This window comes from Pinus tabuliformis, chromosome 9 (genome assembly GCF_031772625.1).
Source record: "Pinus tabuliformis cultivar Carrire ecotype Pingquan chromosome 9, CPIR1, whole genome shotgun sequence".
Lineage (NCBI taxonomy): Eukaryota > Viridiplantae > Streptophyta > Pinopsida > Pinales > Pinaceae > Pinus > Pinus tabuliformis.
This window is the reverse complement of record NC_142307.1, coordinates 1,930,155,018-1,930,173,891: the sequence shown is the minus strand read 5'-3', so window position 1 is coordinate 1,930,173,891 and position 18,874 is coordinate 1,930,155,018. Positions and strand designations below refer to the sequence as shown.

At 39.9% G+C, this 18,874-nt stretch overlaps 1 protein-coding gene across 3 annotated transcripts; it reads left to right on the top strand.

Annotated features, from left to right (window-relative positions):
- Positions 1-14,360: 14,360 nt before the first annotated feature.
- On the top strand, positions 14,361-17,355 carry LOC149156673 (tRNAse Z TRZ4, mitochondrial-like). Of its 3 annotated transcripts, XM_089438385.1 has the most exons (7): positions 14,380-14,659; positions 14,834-14,923; positions 15,302-15,346; positions 15,555-15,609; positions 15,775-15,818; positions 15,957-16,060; positions 17,146-17,355. In XM_089438385.1, the coding sequence occupies exons 1-7, from the start codon at positions 14,540-14,542 to the stop codon at positions 17,147-17,149; spliced, it is 462 nt and encodes a 153-aa protein (XP_089294511.1). In that variant the 5' UTR covers positions 14,380-14,539; the 3' UTR covers positions 17,150-17,355. The 3 variants fall into 3 exon arrangements, with proteins under 3 accessions (XP_089294512.1, XP_089294511.1, XP_089294510.1); XM_089438386.1 differs by lacking the exon at positions 15,957-16,060 and having other exon boundaries at positions 14,361-14,659; XM_089438384.1 differs by lacking the exon at positions 17,146-17,355 and having other exon boundaries at positions 14,392-14,659; positions 15,957-16,280.
- Positions 17,356-18,874: the final 1,519 nt, after the last annotated feature.

Here is an 18,874-nt window from a genome sequence, read left to right as displayed (position 1 = left end):
TAAGAAGCTAAAACCTATCAGGTATGTACCCTTCAGGATACTTGAGAATATTGGTGAAAATGATTTTCACCTTGATCTGCCAGCTTACATGCACATCTACTCAGTCGTGAATGCAGATTTCTTGATGTTGTTTGAGCCTTCAATGATTGAGGACCCTGAAGAGCAGAGTCAATTGCCTTCTGTTGATGACCTACTACCGGAATATCTTAATGAGTTGCAGGAAGATACAGTGCTGGACAGGAAGGTAAGGACAACGCGCAGTGGACAGGTGGAATACCTCATAATTGGGCTTAAAGGTTCGAAGCCGAGCACTGCGAAGTGGATTGAGATTGGACAAGCGAGACAGTAGTTTCCTCACTTAGTGGATGCTTGAAGAAAAACCAACTTTTGGTGGTCCAAAAGCTTTTGATTTGGGAGGCCGTGATCCGAATCGGATCCCTAGATGACTGTCATATAATCATGACTAAATCAAGTCAAACAAATCCTTGAAGAATCCAAAACAGCAATCGAAAACACCTTGAACCAGTGGCCATGGCAGCCGGCGTGGAACGACGAGGACCTTGGTCAAAGCGCACTGAACAAGGCCCATGGAGACTACGCAGGAGGTCAAAATAGCCCCTGGGAGCCCCGGATCGGGAAAAGGAGCTGATTTTCGATGTAACGCGCATCACTGGGCAAACAAGGCGAAAATGGTAAGGCTTAAACACTCGATCACGTTGGGAGCCAAAGGACTGTGGGCGGAAAAAGACAAAGTGCCATCATACGAAGGTGGGACCCACACCCTGGAAACTGATGGTTTGATCTGGGCGCCCTTGAACAGTAAGCAGTTTTGGAGAAAACAGAGCGAGCACCCTCGGCGATCGACGCGTGGCAGCAGAGGTGAGAGAAAAACCACCGTGATCATGCATTATCGGTCGAGCAAGTCAATCGCGCTTGACGTGCGAATGATGTTGGATCTAGAGGAGCCCAGATCGGACGACTGAGATTGCGCTCGATAGACAAAGCGGAATTGACAGGGAATTAAGCCGCGATTTAAGGGGATTTGAGATCCATTGACTGCCACGGTGGAGAAAGCAACGAATCGACGAGCGGGCTGGCGCAGTTCCGATGGGGACACGTGGCTACTTCTCGAGCATTCATGATGACACCGAACAGGGAATTCTAAGCACACAAGCGACAGGCGAATCGACGCAGGCGGGAGAGGAAATGAATAGGCATGGAGGCCGAATGGCTAAAGCCATGAATAGAGACAGCATCAAGCGATCAAAAGAGAGATTCAGATCGAAGAGTCCAAGCAACCAAGAGAGACAGTGAACAGTGAACCCTGAGAGGAGGACTGAGCATAGAGAGCAGTAAAGCCAAGTAGGGGAGACAGAGGGTTGAGCTAACCACATGCAGCATCGAGCACCAAAGAGCTTGAAGAATCAAGCCTTTCCATAGAGGACTCTGTTCGGATTGAGCATCACAGTTGGATCTTTCCACTATAGACCGAGGGTCACAGAGTTGGTAGGAAAAACAAGAGTCTGTGTACTCCAAGTGGCTTGGAGAATCCAAGAACCACCCTGCCAAGCAAAATCTGCTTCATGAGAACTCATATTGAGTCCCTGTATTGTAGTTTCTCTACTCAAATACATAATAAAACAAGGCCACCACTAAAGCTGGACTGGAGACGTAGCCCTAGAGAATAGGGTGAAATCCTTATTAAAAATAGTTTGTTTAATCCCTATGGTCCAATATGCGTAATGGTTCGACCACTATGGTTCTCAAGTCCGAGACCTGCAATTCCCTCCAATCTAGTTTGTGAGATTCATCAGAAACATAATGTCGTAAAATAGATACATGAAAAACATCATGAGTTTTATGCAAATGGGGTGGAAGTACAAGACGATAGGCAACTGGTCCAATCTTCTCCTTGATCCTAAAAGGTCCTACGAACTGATGTGACAACTTCGTCCCTTTCCCAAAATGAATGGTGCTTTTGTTAGGTCAGATATGAATAAAAACTTGGTCCCCTACATCATATCTGTCTATCTTGTGCTTCCTTTAACCTTTGTCGAATATTCTTTACTTGTTCCTCCATTTATTGAACTAATTCAGGCCCAACTATTACTCGGTCCTCCAACTTTTCCCAACTCAATGGCATCCTACATGGCCTTCCATATATTGTTTGATAAGGAGGCATACCGATTGAACTGTGGTAACTTTTATTGTAGGTAAACTCTACCAATGGTAAGTACCTTTCCCACTGAGTCTGATTATCCATGACTTACATCCTAAGCATGTCTTCCATAGCCTGATTTAATCTTTCAGTCTGCCCATCTGTTTCTAGATGATATGCAGTGCTCAAGCTCAACTAAGTCCATAGTGCTGACTACAAACTTGTCCAAAACCTATATGTAAATTGAGGGTCGCTATCAGAAATGATCTTTGTGGTAACCCGTGTAGTCAAATAACTTCACTTATAAACACTCATGCCACATCAGTAACATCATAAGTGTCTCTTACTGGAATGAAATGTGCACTTTTGGTCAATTGATCAACTAAAACCAATATAGCATTGTGCCTCTATGAAGTGAGTGGCAAGCCCACAAAAAAATCCAAGGAATTTAGACATATGGATGTCATGTGGTTGTAGGAGTCCCGCTAGATGGCGATGATTAGCCTTCACTCGTTGACATTCAAGACATTTGGCGACAAACCAGACTATGTTGTGCTTCATGCCTGCCCAAAAGAAGAGTTTCTTCGTGTTCGCATACATCTTCTTTACTCCAGGATGTGCACAATAGAGTGCTCTATGTGACTCTTCGAGGATGGTCCTTCTTATACCCCTTCCTTAGCTATGTACATTCTCCCTTGAAATCTCAATAGTCCATCTGGTTCAAGGACATATCCTTCAAACTTTGGTTCTATCTACTTCCCACTCCAAAGTGTGTAGAAATTCCCACTGTAGATCAATAGATTATGCAGTATACTAAAGAAAATTACAAGATCTACTTCTACAACAAACTTTGCGGAAGCTTAATCGAATTGAGCAAGATCAATGAGAACACATATAACTAAGAATGAGAAATCAATCACACATAACACAGAAGAAATAACCCGGGGAAAGCCTTAGCCTAAAACCCCAATCTCTGTATTATCATACAAGTGGAAATATATTCAAGTTACAAAAAGAATCAGCTCTCAAGCTATCCTTCTCTCTCTGCAATCAAATAATACAGCTCATAGACTGAGTAGACACAAGATATGCCTTCCCTCAGCCCTCCAAGCATCCTATTTCCTTGCGAAATTTTTATTGGGGTCCAATGATGTCACATGTGTGAATTGGCCTCATCACACTCACTAAACTGAAGAAGTAGCTGCCGAATCTCCAAGGAATGAATTCCTTCTGCATGCAAGAAATATTCACAATGGAATATTCCTGGAACTAATAATACATTGTCTCTCCATCTAATCTCAACTATGTCTTTGTCTAAACTGACATGCATGAGTTATTTATGAGAGAATATTCAGTTATCTGAAGTGCAGCAATTACATGCATTCATGCATTAACTAACTGAACTCACGATTAATTCAACAAATTGTTTGAATTAATATAACTGGACTTGACTCAATTAACTAAGCCAACTAATTAAAACTCAATATTACAACTCCTCCTTATCTCTTTAACTGATGGATAAATTCCTCAATCAATGAAGAAACTGTTGCATGTCCCCACATAGACTTCATGTTTGATTTTCTACAACTAATTAACTCAATATGAATTAGTTAATTATTTTACAAATAGCTACTAAGATCAAATTCGAATTTTACTTCTCTATTTTAGTTCAAGGACTAACTAAAATAGGAAGGTATCCCAAAATGCTATTTATAGTAGTACTAAATTTAATGCTTCTATATTTAGCATTTCTTGTTGCTAAACACTCCCTCTCAACAAGAAAGGGATTATCAGTAACCCCAATCCTGTCTCTGTGGAACTCAAACTTGCATTTTGACAATGCCTTCATCAAAATATCTACATCCTGTTCCTAGATCGAAACATATAGCAACAACACGATCCTCTTGACCACACAGTCTCGAAGATGGTGATACCGGATATCAATGTGCTTGGACTTGTCATGAAAAACTGGATTCTCAGAGAGTTTGATACAACTCTGATTATCGCAGTAGATCACGGTTGGATCCATCCTCTGACCAAACAATCCCACTAGAATCTTCCGCATCCAAATGGCCTCACATGCAGCCTGACTAGTAGCCATGTATTCAGCCTCTGCTGAGCTAAGTGAAACTGATATTTGTTTGTTACTATACTAGGAAACTGCAGCTGAACCAAGGTTGAAGATTCCTCCAAAAGTGCTCTTCCCATCTGATGGACTCCCTACCCAATCCACATCTGTGAAGCCCTGAAGCTTCACTCCCTTTGTCTATCTGTACCACAATCTAAATTGAGAGGTGCCTATGAGGTATCTTAGCACATGCTTCGTTGCATTCTAAAACAGCTTGGTAGGTTGTACCATAGCTTGACTCAGCTGGTTCACTGCAAAGTATAAGTCGGGTCGTGTGTTCACCAGATACATAAGTGAACTCACCAGCTGCTGATAAATAGTAGCAGCTACTACCTCACCTGAAATAACATCCTCCTTCCTCTAGTTCCCAGCTAAAGGAGTTTGCATGGGCTTGCAATTCTCCATGTGAAAGCGCCTGAGTATCTCATTGGCATACTTGCCTTAAGACACAAATACTTCACCATCTTTCTGCCACACCTCCATGCCTAGAAAGTGGTGCATAAGACCCATGTCTTTCATTTTGAACTCTCTTGCAAGGTCCTCCGTGCAAGACTGTATCAGCTGATCATCACCTGTCAAAATTAGATCATTGACATAAAGAACAATGATCAATGGTTTACCTTCTACCATGATGTGGTAAAGGTTCGCATCTTCTTCACTCTTGGTGAAGTCCAACCCAGTGAAATAGCTGTCGATCCTAGTGTACCAAGCATAGGGTGCTTGCTTTAGCCCATACAAAGCCCTCTGGAGTTGGCACACATGCGACTCATGATCGAAGGTCTCGAAACCCTCTGGCTACTCAATGTACACCTCCTCCTCAATCTTCCCATTAAGGAATGTTGTCTGCACGTCCATTTGATGGATCTTCCAACCCATATGAGCTGATAGTTCCAACATCTATCTAATAGATGAGTACCTTGCTACGGGAGAAAAGGTCTCATCGTAGTCGATCCCCTCGACCTGTGAGAAACCATGGGCAACAAACCTTGCCTTATGTCTCTCAACACTACCATCAGCTGCCTGCTTTACCTTGTAAAGCCATCTGGAACTCACCACTGACTTTCCCTGAGGTCTTGGGACAACATCCCACACACTATTCCGAATGATAGAGTCGTACTCCTCTACCATTGCATCAACCCAAACGGGTTGCTCCACTGCCTCCTTGAATGAAGAAGGTTCAGTATCTACACACTCCCTAACCAGGGCCATGTACCCAGTGTACCGCTTGGGCGACCTCCTCTGTCTGTGTTGAGAAGATGGTTGTACCACATTCTCCCGCACATCCAGCATCAACCTGGCAGCTTCCCTTGGGCATTTCGTCCATATCTGGAAGTCTCAGCATGAGTGGATATCTCCACTCCCTGATCCTCTGCATGCGGCTGCTCCACATCAATCTTAGGCTCCTCCTCCTTAGGAACTGAAAGTTACTCCTCTGCATGAAACTTGAGCTCCCTCTCAAGTGATAATTGCATGGCTTTCTGCTCGTCAAACTTCAAATCCCTGTGTACCATTGTCCTTTGACTGGTAGGCAGGTACACTCGATAGTTGTGGGGTGTATCCGTGTACCCCACAAGTATTCCCAACTCAGCTGTAGGATCTAGCTTCTTCTGGGCATCTTTGGTCACATGATAGTAAACTGATGATCCAAAGATTCAGAAGTGACTCACATCTGGTCACTTCCCAGAAAAGGCCTCCATAAGTGTCTTGATCCCCAGTATACGGTGAGGGCTTCTGTTCTACAAGTATACTATTGTATTGCATGTCTGAACCCACAAATGCAGTGGTAGGCTTTGATCATGCAACATCACTCGATCTGCTCCCACAATTGATCTATTATTCCTTTCGGCCACCCCATTCTACTGTGGGTTATGGGGTACCGTCAATTCCTGTTTAATTCCTTCTGCAGCGCAGAAGTCTTTAAACTATTGGGAGACATACTCTCCACCATTGTCGCTACACAAGGATTTTATTTTCTTTCCATATTCTTTCTCTACCAAGGCTTTAAACTCACAAAACCTCAAGAAGGTTTGATCCTTCTTTTGCATAAAGTAGATCCAGCATCTATGATAAAAATCATCAATAAAAATAACATAGTACCTTTGTTTAGCGGTGGAGGCTATAGAGAAAGGTCCACAAACATTTGAGTGAACTCACTCCAGGATTGCTCTAGCTCTACTGTCTCGATTCGGAAAGGAAGATTTCGCATACTTACCCAAGGTACAACCTTTGCATGTATTCGTCTGCTCCAGTTTTTCCTTGGGAAGTCTGGTAGAAATCTGTTGCATGATCATCAGGGCTCCATGGTGCAAGTGGCCTAGTATTCTATGCCATAGCTCACCGACATCTTGGCTCTACACCATCTCATATTTGGAGCTCAATGCAGCATAGTCGTTTACCTAGAGCTTGTAGAGATTTTTTACTCGAATCCCAATTCACTTTGTCTGTCTAGTACTGATATGCCTCAAGAATACCTTTCCTTTACTTAAGATTACATCATAGCCTTTATCTTTCAGCATAGCGACACACACAAGATTCTTCTTTAGACCTGATACATACTTTACATTAGTCAGGGTGAGGGGAGCTCCATGCTCCCTCTAAAACAAAACTGTACCTTCACCTAAAACATGGTACTTTCCATCATCGCCCATCTCGATCAGCATCTGGAGATCCTTCTCCTCCAAGGTATTGAAACGATTCTTTTCACTGACATGTGGAATGAAGCTCCACTATCCATGTACCAAACACATCCCACCATGGATGAAACCATGCATGCGATAAGAGAGAAATCCAACTCAAACTGTGAGGCTAGTGCCTCACCATTAGATCCCTTCGAGGATCCCTTCTTGGATTTCTTCCGTGGAAAATTCGTAGCATAATGGCCCACTTCATGATAATGAAAGCATCACACTTTCAATTTTCCAAACTTCTTCCCACCATGGGAAGAATCAGATTTGGGATGGGATGCCTTCCCTTTCCCTTTTCTCGCCTTACTTGCTAAGGCTAGATTTTCCTCATCATCTTGCTTCGATGAGGATCCATCTCTGGTGCTTCTTCTTATTTCCTCCTGCATTAGATCTGACCAAAGTCATTCCCAATCTGGCAATTTTTCTCTTCCATTAACCGAGTCTTGGTAGCTATGCTAGCTCTTAGGAAGATCGAGAAGTGCAAGACTCACCATGTCATCATCAGCGGCCATGATCCCTACACTTCCAAGCTCATCCCTACAGGTGGTGAGCTTGTTCAAATATGTAGAGATCATGTCACCCTTTTCACACTTGATTTTCCGAAGCTTGTCTTTTAGCGCTAGCTTCCTCTGATCGCTACTATTCTGATATAGATCTTTCAATGTTTTCCACATCGAAAACGGTGTCTCCTTCGCATGGAGGCTCGAGACAATGTGGTCTCAAACTCCCTCCAGGATGATTCTCCTTGCTCTAGCCACACATTTCTTCCATTCTGCCAATTCTGTAGCATCAGTCGGCTTGGGGACTTCTTGATCAATGAAGTCCTTTAGACCGTTATCCTCTAATACTGCTTCCATGTGATCCTTCCAGGCAATATAATTTGAATTGCCATCAAGGGCATACTCGAGTCTTAAACCATTGAACACCATTGGTGAAATTGAGAGGTGATAAAAACTCGATTTCTATATTTAGGAACCTCAAAATTCGAACTTCTCCCTTCTTGTATACTATTCTTAGCTTTGATCACCTTTCCTCTGATACCATGTAGAAATTCCCACTATAGATCAACAAATTATGCAATATACTAAAGCAAAATACAAGATCTACTTCTACAACAAACTTTGCAGAAGCTTAATCGAATTGAGCAAGATCAATGAGAACACATATAACTGAGAATGAGAAATCAATCACACATAACACAGAAGAAATAACCTGGGGAAAGCCTCAGCCTAAAACCCCAATCTCTGTATTATCATACAAGTGGAAATATGTTCAAGTTACAAAAAGAATCAACTCTCAAGCTATCCTACTCTCTCTGCAATCAAACAATACAACTCATAGACTGAGTAGACATAAGATATGCCTTCCCTCATCCCTCCAAGCCTCCTATTTCCTTGCACAATTTCTCTTGGGGTCCAATGATGTCAAATGTGTGAACTGGCCTCATTACACTCACTAAACTGAAGAAGTAACTGCATAATATCCAAGGAATGAATTCCTTCTTCATGCAAGAGATATTCACAATGGAATATTCCTGCAACTGATAGTACATTGTCCCTCCATCTGATCTCAACTGGGTCTCTATCTGAACTGACATGCATGAGTTATTTATGAGAGAATATTCAGTTATCTGAAGTGCATCAGTTACATGCATGCATGCATTAACTAACTAGACTCACAATTAATTCAACAAACTATTTGAATTAATCTAACTGGACTTGACTTAGTTAACTGAGCCAACTAATTACAACTCATCCTTATCTCTTTAACTGATGGATAAATTCCTCAAGCAATGGAGAAACTGTTGCATGTCCCCACATAGACTTCATGTTTGATTTTCTACAACTAATTAACTCAAGATGAATCAATTAATTATTTTACAAATAGCTGCTAAGATCAAATTCGAATTTTACTTCTCTATTTTAGTTCAAGGACTAACTAAAATAGGAAGGTATCCCGAAATGCTATTTATAGCAGTACTAAATTGAGCACTTCTATATTTAGCATTTCTTGTTGCTATTTTCAATAGAGTGCTGAGATGACCTTTAGATACCAACTATCTTCAAACAGTTTCTCCAACACACATTCCCTCAAATTTACCTTTAAGGCTACTAGGGAGAAGGTTCGTGGTCTCCTACTTAGTGCATCAACCACCACATTCTCCTTTCCCTTGATGTATGAGATCTCAAAATCATACTCACTCATGAATTCGCTCCACCGCCTTTGTCTAGCATTCAAATCCCTTTGAGTGAAGAGATGCTTCAGGCTTTGATGATCTGTTCTTAACTCAAATCTTCTCCTAATGAGGTAGTGTCTACACAGTTTCAAAGCTAACATCACTACTGCTAATTCTAAGTCATGGGTAGCATACAACTCTTCATGTTTCTTCAATTTTCTAGATGCGTAAGCTATTACTCCGCCTTCTTGCATCAATACTGCACCCAATCCTTGCTTCGAAGCATCAATGCAGACAGTGAAGTCTTTTTCCATGTCCGGTACTCGAAGGATCGGTGCACTAGTTAGTAACCTCTTTAGTTCTGTGAATGCAGTGTCACATTCATATGCCCATTCATACCTGACCCCCTTTCACTGTAATGTGGTGATGGGTTTTGAAATCCTTGAAAACCCTTCCACAAACCTATGATAATACCCTGCTAGCCCCATAAAACTACGTACTTCATGAGAATTTTTCGGTACTGGCCAATCCATTATGGCCTTCACCTTTTTCGGGTTAACTCAAATCCCTTGTCCTAAAATGATGTGCCCAAGGTAATGAACTTTCTTCTTAAAGAAGGAACATTTTGACAATTTTCCATACAATTGATTTTCCCTTAAGAAAGTCAATACAACCCTTAGATGATTTTCATGCTCTTTTTCATTCTTGGAATACACAAGAATGTCGTCTAGAAATACTTGCACAAATTGGTCCAAATACTTCCTGAACACACCATTCATGAGGCTCATGAATACTGTTGGTGCATTGGTCAAACCAAATGGAACAACTACGAACTTGTAGTGCCCAAACTGAGTTCGAAATGCAGTTTTTGAGATGTCCTCTTCCTTAATCCTCAATTGGTGGTATCCAGATCGTAGATCGATCTTTGAGAAAACTGTTGCTCCCTTCATTTGATCAAATAGGTCATCTATTCGAGGTATCGGGTACCTATTATTTATTGTGGCTCTATTCAAGTCCCTATAATTAATGCATAGCCGTAAGGAACCATCCTTCTTCTTGACAAAAATCACTAGTGCACCCTAAGGTGAAATACTAGGTCTGATAAATCCCAAGTCTAAGAGTTCTTTTAACTGCATTTGCAACTCACAAAGTTCTAGGGTTGTCATTCTATAGGGTGTCTTAGATATTGGTTCTGCACCAAGTTTTAGGTCGATTGTGAAATCAATCTCCCTTACTGGAGGTAATCCAGGGGATTCCTTAGGAAAACCATCCTTGAATTCTGACAAAATTAGGTGTTGATCTAGGGAGTGTCCTTTCGGGTCACTTACAACCTCGACCACATATAGCTTGCAACCTTGTCTGAGACAACGTTTTACCTTCATCATGGATATGAATCGTAGCGACACTCCTGTCTTGATTCCAAAAATCTCAATTGGCCTACCTTCATCATCTAAACAAATCACCTTCTTCTTGAAGCAGTCTACCAAAGCTTGATGAGCTTCTAGCCATTCCATTCCAATAATTACATGATACGTCCCCAATGATGTGACGTATGCCTTCAACTTAGTCATACACACCTCGAGGTTTACCTAACATTGGTCAACACTAGGTCCTACTGCTTGTTTTATCCTAGAAGCCATCTCAACTTGCTTAAAGTCACCATGCTCATAGGCTTCCAACCCACATTTTTCTAATGCAATTGGTGAAATGAAACTATCTGTAGCACCATAATCAAATAAAATTTTCACTTTTACTTTGTTTATCATAACTGAGGGTTCTACCATGGCAGACTGGTGTTCAACTTGCTGGTTATCAACTGCTGCATAGATTCGATGGTGGCTACTTTCCCCCCCCATTGGTTCTTTTCCTTCTCTATGGTTGTTACCAGCTTGTAACTCAGTGCAGTCATGCTGGTAATGAGGTCCCCTGCATCCCCAACAAGTGATGCGTGGTAGACCTTGAACCGAATGTTGTGGAGTTCTTTGGAAAGAGTTCCTTCCCTTGGGACCCCTAGCCCTACTTGTTGCTCCTCGCGTATGACCTTGATTTCCACACGCCCTTGAAGCTGCAGGTGAAGCTACACAAGTAACCATTGAAATCTCCACTGTCAGTGCTCTGGGTACAACTCTGTTTCCATATGGTGGCGGCCTCAAAGTTCCTCCCCTGGGGAAGGTGTGAGGGGCCTTCCCCATAAACGTTGGTTGGTGTGGAAAAATGGTTTTGTTTCCACCCTTTAAGTCTATGTGTTCTTTGACATAACGAACCTGTTCCACAGCTTCTGCAACTGAGGATGGTTTCCACGTCCACACCATTGCCCTAATATTAGGGTTCAATCCATAAATAAAACGATCTGCTTGGCGCTAGTTAGTATCCATGTAGGAGACATACTTGACCAATTCCATGAATCTAATTTCCTATTCTTCTATCGTACGTTTTCCCTATACCAAGGCATGGAGGGCTCCTACTTGTTGTTCTTCATAATATGCTGGTAGGTAATTTTTCTTGAATCTCTCCTCAAATAACTCCCAAGTAACTATGTCGGGAGAGAGGTGTAGTTGACACTCTAAGTTACCCCACCATTTCAGAGCACTATCTCTGAGTTGGAATATTGCTATTTTAGATTTTGAATTGGAATTATAGTCCCTTAGTGCGAAGCACCTTCTCATTCCTTCTAACCAAGATTCTGCACGTTCGCTGGCACAACCTCCTGAAAACTCTGGGAGCTTAATATTTTGGAGCTCCCTAGTAATGTCCTCGATTGGAGGTCCCCTATTGAAGTCTCTTGATCCCTCGATATTTTCTAACCCTAATGGAGGGTGCTCCACTTCCACATCAATTATTTGGCACCCTTTTAAGTCTCATTAATTGCTTCTAGGGAATGCAAGATGAGAGTCAATTCTAGTGAAGGTAATGGGTTATTTGTATGAGGTCCTTGTGATGACTCTCCCTGACCTTGATTTTTTCGCGTCCTCACCATTATGAATTTTCCAAATATTTGTTTCGAGGGGAAAAGGAAAAAAATGATGGGGGTGTTCAACCTAAATCTTGAAAATCGAAATTATCTTTCTATCTTGATTAGTGTAAAGGAGAAGATAAATATTGCTAAAATAAGAATAAATTATCATGAGCTTTCTAGTGAAGTTTGGTGTTGGTCAATTCCCAAAACAACATGGGATGATAAAATATTTGCAATAGTTATACATGGCTGAAAATTAAAAATATTTTCTCTTTGATTGCTCAACTAATACTCACACTAAATTTGAAGTTGAAGATTTTGTCACACTACCAACCTTATTCACCTTTTAAGACAACAAAATTATGTTATTCATAGAATGGTTATCTTAATATTTTAAATTATATTGTTCATAGAATAATTATCTTAATATTTTTTTAGTATAAAAATAAAATACTAATAAATTCAAAATAATCTCTTATCATCTTATAAACCATTTCACTTTAGTTGATCATCATTATCAAAATATTATGATTTATTCTCTTATTGATATCTTAATGTGAATTGTTTATATCTATATAATTAGTTACTTAAAATTTTTGTAACTTTTAATTAATCTCATCAAAAATACATTTTTTTAAACAAATTCTTAAACTAAGAGGATAATATACGTTTTTGAAGCAAACTTTAATGTATTTATATACAATATTATATTATCAGGTAGATTAATCGATGTAATGTTGGTTTGTGGAAAGTGTTATTTATGTTCACTTTCTATAAAAGTCAACCTGGTTGCTAAACAAAAATTACCCACATCTCAGATGAACCCTATTAAATGTATTAGAAAATTAACAAAACCTTCGGGAAAATCAAACCAAATTCGAATAAAAAAAGAACCCTTTCTGTTATTCGAAGCAACAATTCTATTAGAAAGGACAACAGTGCTAACGAACTCTGAATACCTTGGACAAAGGATTCCCACTAAACTCGACCTTTAAATATATAATACAAATTCAAAAAAACTCCTGAAGTTTCAACACTAGTTGAAGCCTTGAAGGATTTTCTTACCTAAACTGAACCTGGTTAAAGTATATTTTAAGAGTCAACATGGTTCTTCCTGAAAGTATTCCAGGTTTATAGGAAATGGAAGGTGTCTTCCCGGATTTGAGGCAGTGGAAGATTCTAGCACAACTTTCGTTAATTATAAACACCAATTTTAAGCAACAAATAACCAACAAAGAGATATGTAATCCTTCATAATAAGTATTTTCTGATACAAATTGGATATTCCACAATGAAGCTTACAATGAATTTTTGTTTCTCAATAACATTTATTGTGATAATCTACTTGCGTTCATGGAGGCACAATTATGCATTGGCAGTTTGTCAAAGCGCTATTTACAGTTTTGGCGATTCTTTGGTGGACACAGGGAACTGGTTAGCCTGGAATCCCACCGCTGCTGGAAACATCGGTAGACCGCCTTATGGCGAAACTTATTTCAAAATAGCTACAGGCCAGTTTTCGAAAGTCATGGATTAGATCGGTATGTTGGAACCTTGTGTTGAATATAATTTTTTTTATTCTTTTCAAGTCATTGACTAATTACTTTCTATATTTGGCAGCACAAATTGTTGTTTCTCTCCATCGAGTTGAAAAATATCTCCATAGTGATGAGGTGAATGCAGAGGCTATTGAGAATATTTCTGAGGGAGCTTAATATGCTTTGTCAATTATAGATGGGTCATTCAAGTGGTCTTATGAATATGAAGAACTGGTTCTTAATAATATAAGTTTATGTGTGAAATCTTCATCTTTCACAGCTATTGTAGGGACAGTTGGCTCAAGAAAATCCGCACTTCTATCATCCATACTCGAAGAGATGGAAAAAGTCACAGGACTGTTAAGGTGGGTGGTAGCATAGCATATGCGGCACAGTCTTCTTGGATACAAAATGGTACCATTCAAGATAACATCTTATTATTAGTCCCTGCCATCTGGCATCCGGCAGGGACTATAGTGATCGATAGGACCCCCACTTAGCATTAATTGACCCCTGCGTTTCTCTGTTATACGGCGGTTATTAGTGGGATATGCTAAGTTTTGTTTGCAGTCATTCTTTGGCCATCGTGCGCCATCTTATTTGGCCTCTTCCCGAGGCGGAAGAGGCCGGACCATAGCTTAAAGGAGGAATAAACCCGGTGCATTTTCGCGCTAACCGTCACGGTGTCTGGTTTAATGCTAGCATTACTTCTGCCCGGTATGCGGTTTAGTAAAGCTCGGTGTTCCCTCTTGCAATGTTCTACATTGGCAGCTGGTGCATGCCATGATGCACCATGGTTCAACAGCTGTTAGCCTTCGTCGCACTTGTCAAAGCCCAAAGCCGGTTGGAAGCAACTTCTCCGGAGGCAAGGTAAGCGCTTGAGGTCTCTGCGATTGCTGATGAAGTTGCTGAACGGGAGGAACGGGAGGCCTCTGCGATTTCTGATGAAGTTGCGAAAAGGGGGAGGGCTTCAAGTAATAGTTCCTCGAAACCATTTCCCAGATCTCCTAGCTCTTCAGGTAAGCTTTTGAACTGTGGCTTCGCCAGTCTCAGTACTCGCAAATTGCTTAGTTGCTGAATACATTGGGAAGAGATTTTTATTACTAGCCTGCTGAATCATACGAACCTGCTTTTAAATTTTATTTTATTGGCTTTAGGTTTCTGAGGTTTTGTCCTCGTTATCTTTGTTACAGATTCTGGGGACTGGGATGGATACGCAAGATACATTCCCATCTGTTCTGCTGTTTTTTGATCAACAGCGCTTCATATTCAATGCTGGAGAGGTGAGTTCAAGTTAAACTAAAATATCATAGCTTTACCAGGCCATAAAAAAATAGAGAGCTTTCCACACAGGACTGGAGTCCCCGATGGTGGGGATATCTGCTTTCGGTATAGCGTTAAAATTACCGATTGAATCCATGTCGCGTAGGCAATTGAAGCACTTTGTGGGTTTTGAAACTGTGACTACTGGTTGGTACTTGCAACTATTGATTCCTAGACAAAACAGGCCAGCTAGTCGCTTCCTTTTGAACTCAATGAATCGCTTACAGTCATAGGTTATGCGGCTTTTGGGTTAAAAGTATGGGTAATCGTGCTTCAATGTATTTGAACATAAAATCTGGTCAACATGTCTCTGAATGGACTATTCTTTTTTGTATCAGGGGCTGCAACGCTTCTCTGCTGAACACAAATTCAAGCTATCAAGAGTAAGCTGTGCTTTTGAATTAGTGTTATTTGGATCACTTATATACAGCTTTATAAATCATTGTTTTCTTAATGTGTCTGCCTTCTCTGTAAGATAAAATATTCAAGTTTACTTGAGCCGTTAGACACCCAATAGCAAAATATCACGCTCTTAGATTTGATAAGATTATTATGCACATGGACTGATAACCTATAAGGGTTGGCTCTCAGTTAGATCACATATTTCTTACCCTGGTTTGCTCAGAAACTGCGGGTGGCATTCCAGGTTAGTTGTCGGAATATTTGGTCAGTTTTTATCTATTGTACGCAGAACTAGGGTTGATATGCAGGCAACAGGAGTGATCTTTTTCTTTTGAATTGGTGTCTATACCTAGATTATGATTTTCTCAAGCAATCACAAATGGAATTACACCATGATCGTGCTTTGCAGGTCTTCTCCTGACGATGGCTGGCATAGGGGATGATGCAATGACAGTAAGCAAATTTTATGCCCTCTTTTACGTTGGAAGATTTTTTCTAGGAGGTCAAATTGAACACTAAAGTATTAAGACATCCTTATACTAGTGAAAATTTATCATGTTCTAAAATTTGTAGGTTCCTATGTTTTAACAGGTTAACATCTGGGGTCCATCAGATTTAGAATTTTTAACTGGTGCAATGCGGTCATTTATTCCAAACTCTGCTGTTGTTCACACCAATAGTTTTGGTCCAGGGCAGTACGTCATCAACCTCTAAAGTCTTCTTGTTCATTTAGTCTCTCTGAGTTAGGCTTAATGACCCATTGGTGAGATTTATATTGTTTGCTTTCTTTAAATGACGTGTGTTTGCTCCAAAGGCTCCAGCAAACTAGCCAGGATGTTGAAGGATCACGTCTGAGATAGAAGGGTTATTCCTAAGATTTTCTTGCTGCGGATATGTAACAGTATTTTCACATAATGCAGTGTACATTTAGCGAAACATATAAAGTATGTACAAAATGCATCCGTCAGTTCTTTAGCGTATAATGTTTGTTTACTGCTGAGCGTATATCGTTTGTACATATTCTCACTGTAAAGCCTATATTTTAGATATTAAGAGTAGTCAAACCATTGTACTAAGTTTTTATCATGTTGGTACTTCGGTCTCAGAACGCAAAAAGTCATCTCAATACAGGGGTTGACTCGAATGAAAATTGTGGAAGAAGGGGTTTACTCTTCTTCTTTTTTCTGAAGATAATTATAAACTAGAAAGTATTGTCAAATCCCCTAATCGTTCATTTTCTTCTAACATGCCACTCAGTTATAGCTTTTTGTACACTCTTAATGTAAGTTTGCTAAGGAGTCCCTCTGTTCCAAAATTTACTTTAGAATTATATTATGTGAAGGTTCTAACATAATTGCTTTATTATAGCAGTTTTGGCTTACAAACCCCCAACTCAGAATTTCTCAATACAATAATTTAATTTTTCTTTAACTTTTAACATCCATTAACATTACTCTTCTTCCACAAGTATTTAATGATATGGAGATTAAGGTTTTGTAATCATAAATGCATATGCTTCTTCTCAGCTTATTGTATACGTTTTCAGCATGCTCAACCTCTAGTATGTTGTTTTTTCACTTAAATCCACAGTATCAATAAGAAACTTGTTTTGGAATCCTTTATGTTTATATATATTGTATTAATTTCGTATGACTAGGGTTCCTAAACCTACCATTTTTTCATAATTATTGTATATAATTTAAACATGTAATATGAATACAATTATGTATGCGTGTATGTCCATAATTCCATGCGGTTGTTTTGCATATTTCATGTAAAGCTGAGGAGCAACCGGAGAAATACGCTGACAAGTATCTACGAGATGTTATTACGAATTTCATGATAGCTGGCCGGGACACAACTGCAGGAACCCTTTGTTGGTTTTTTCATTTGCTTTGCAAGCAACCTGATGTTGAAAAAAAGCTTCTTCAAGAAATTCATGACGTGGTCAAGGAGAATGAATGTGTGACCATTAAAGAATCTATTACTATGTTTTCTCAGAGTCTGCCCAACACAGTATTGAATAATATGCACTATCTTCAAGATACTTTATCGGAGACCCTAGGATTATTTCCAGTTGTTCCTATGGTAAGACACTCGTGTATTTTTCTTGCGGCAACTCTTTAATGCACTGGCACACTCATATTATAAAACTTTAGCTATGATAACTTTATATTCTTATAATTTTAACTTGTAAAAGTAACTTGGCAGGGACTTGCTGCGATGCAGCTTCCCTTGTTTGGAAAATAAATTGACCATGTTAGATATAAGAATAATCTCAGAGTATGTGCACTATTAAATGATCTATCTTAGATGAGATACGATGATAAAACAGAAATTGGAGAAAGAGGTATCAATTTAAGTGGTGGAAAAAACAACGTATCCAGTTAGCTAGAGCTTATTATCAGAATTCAGACATATACCTTCTTGATGATATTTTTAGTGTTTTAGATGCCCACATAGGAAGTTATCTATTCAAAGAGTGCATTAGAGGTGTTTTAAAGAACAAAATTGTCATTCTAGTGACACATCAAGTGGAGTTCTTGCATGAGGCAAATATGATAGTTGTTATGATACAAGGACAAATTATGAGCTTTGGTACATATAATGAACTTTCCCAACAAGGCAGTGGCTTTGGAGCACTTGTTGATGCACAAAAAAAGGGATTAGATGATATAAGAGCACAATGTGATATGGACTATGACACTGCCAGAGATGATTGGATAAGCCAATCATCATGCTCAATTAGTGTTGATGCATCTAGTCCTACTAATCCTTTCTTGAAGAAGCATGTGAGTGTGAATGCCTTATATGATAAAATATCTGAAACGTTCAATGAAGACACACATGAGCAGACTAAGGTGGAGAATGAATTGGTTGCAACAAATTGTGCTTCCAACTTAATTGACGAGGAGGAGAGAGCTATTGGAAGGCTTGATTTTGTAGATGAAGAGGGTTGGCTATGTGCCAGACATAATTTTGTTCTGCAAGATGTGGAGCAGGTGTAGAAAGAGAAATCTCTTTACCAGCACAGTGAGAAGCTAGCTATTGTTTTTGGGATTACCAATACACCTCTTGGGACACCCCTCCGGATTATCAAAATCTACGTGTGTGTGGTGATTGCCATACTGCTATCAAGTTCATATCCAGAATTTTAGGGTGAGAGATTGTAGTTAGGGATGCAATGAACCTTCAAACACAAGACAACTATTCAATATTACAACAGTTGGATGAGTAGATAAAAGAGGCCAAATGTGCATACAACACCAATCTTACCCTCCATAATTTGGATTGTAATGAGCAGAAAGAGCACATCTATCACGTTGTTGCTTAACAAGCATGGAGTTATGCTTGAAGCAAGAGCTGTGCTTAAACATGGAAATATGTGAGCCTAGAGCTTTTCCAACTCAAAAAAAGGAAACAAAGCTTCTAGCATAACCAAAAGGTGCCTAATGCATTAGGATTGGTACACCAACAAGAATGCAAACCCATACTGTTTTAACTACTAC

What these genes read in the sequence shown, in the direction of transcription:
- LOC149156673 (XM_089438384.1), top strand. Translation starts at nt 14,540, where the DNA reads ATGAAGTTGCTGAACGGGAGGAACGGGAGGCCTCTGCGATTTCTGATG. An exon ending in AACTGCGGGTGGCATTCCAG is followed by an intron (nt 15,610 to 15,774) that starts GTTAGTTGTCGG and finishes CGTGCTTTGCAG; the next exon opens with GTCTTCTCCTGACGATGGCT. An exon ending in TAGGGGATGATGCAATGACA is followed by an intron (nt 15,819 to 15,956) that starts GTAAGCAAATTT and finishes ATGTTTTAACAG; the next exon opens with GTTAACATCTGGGGTCCATC.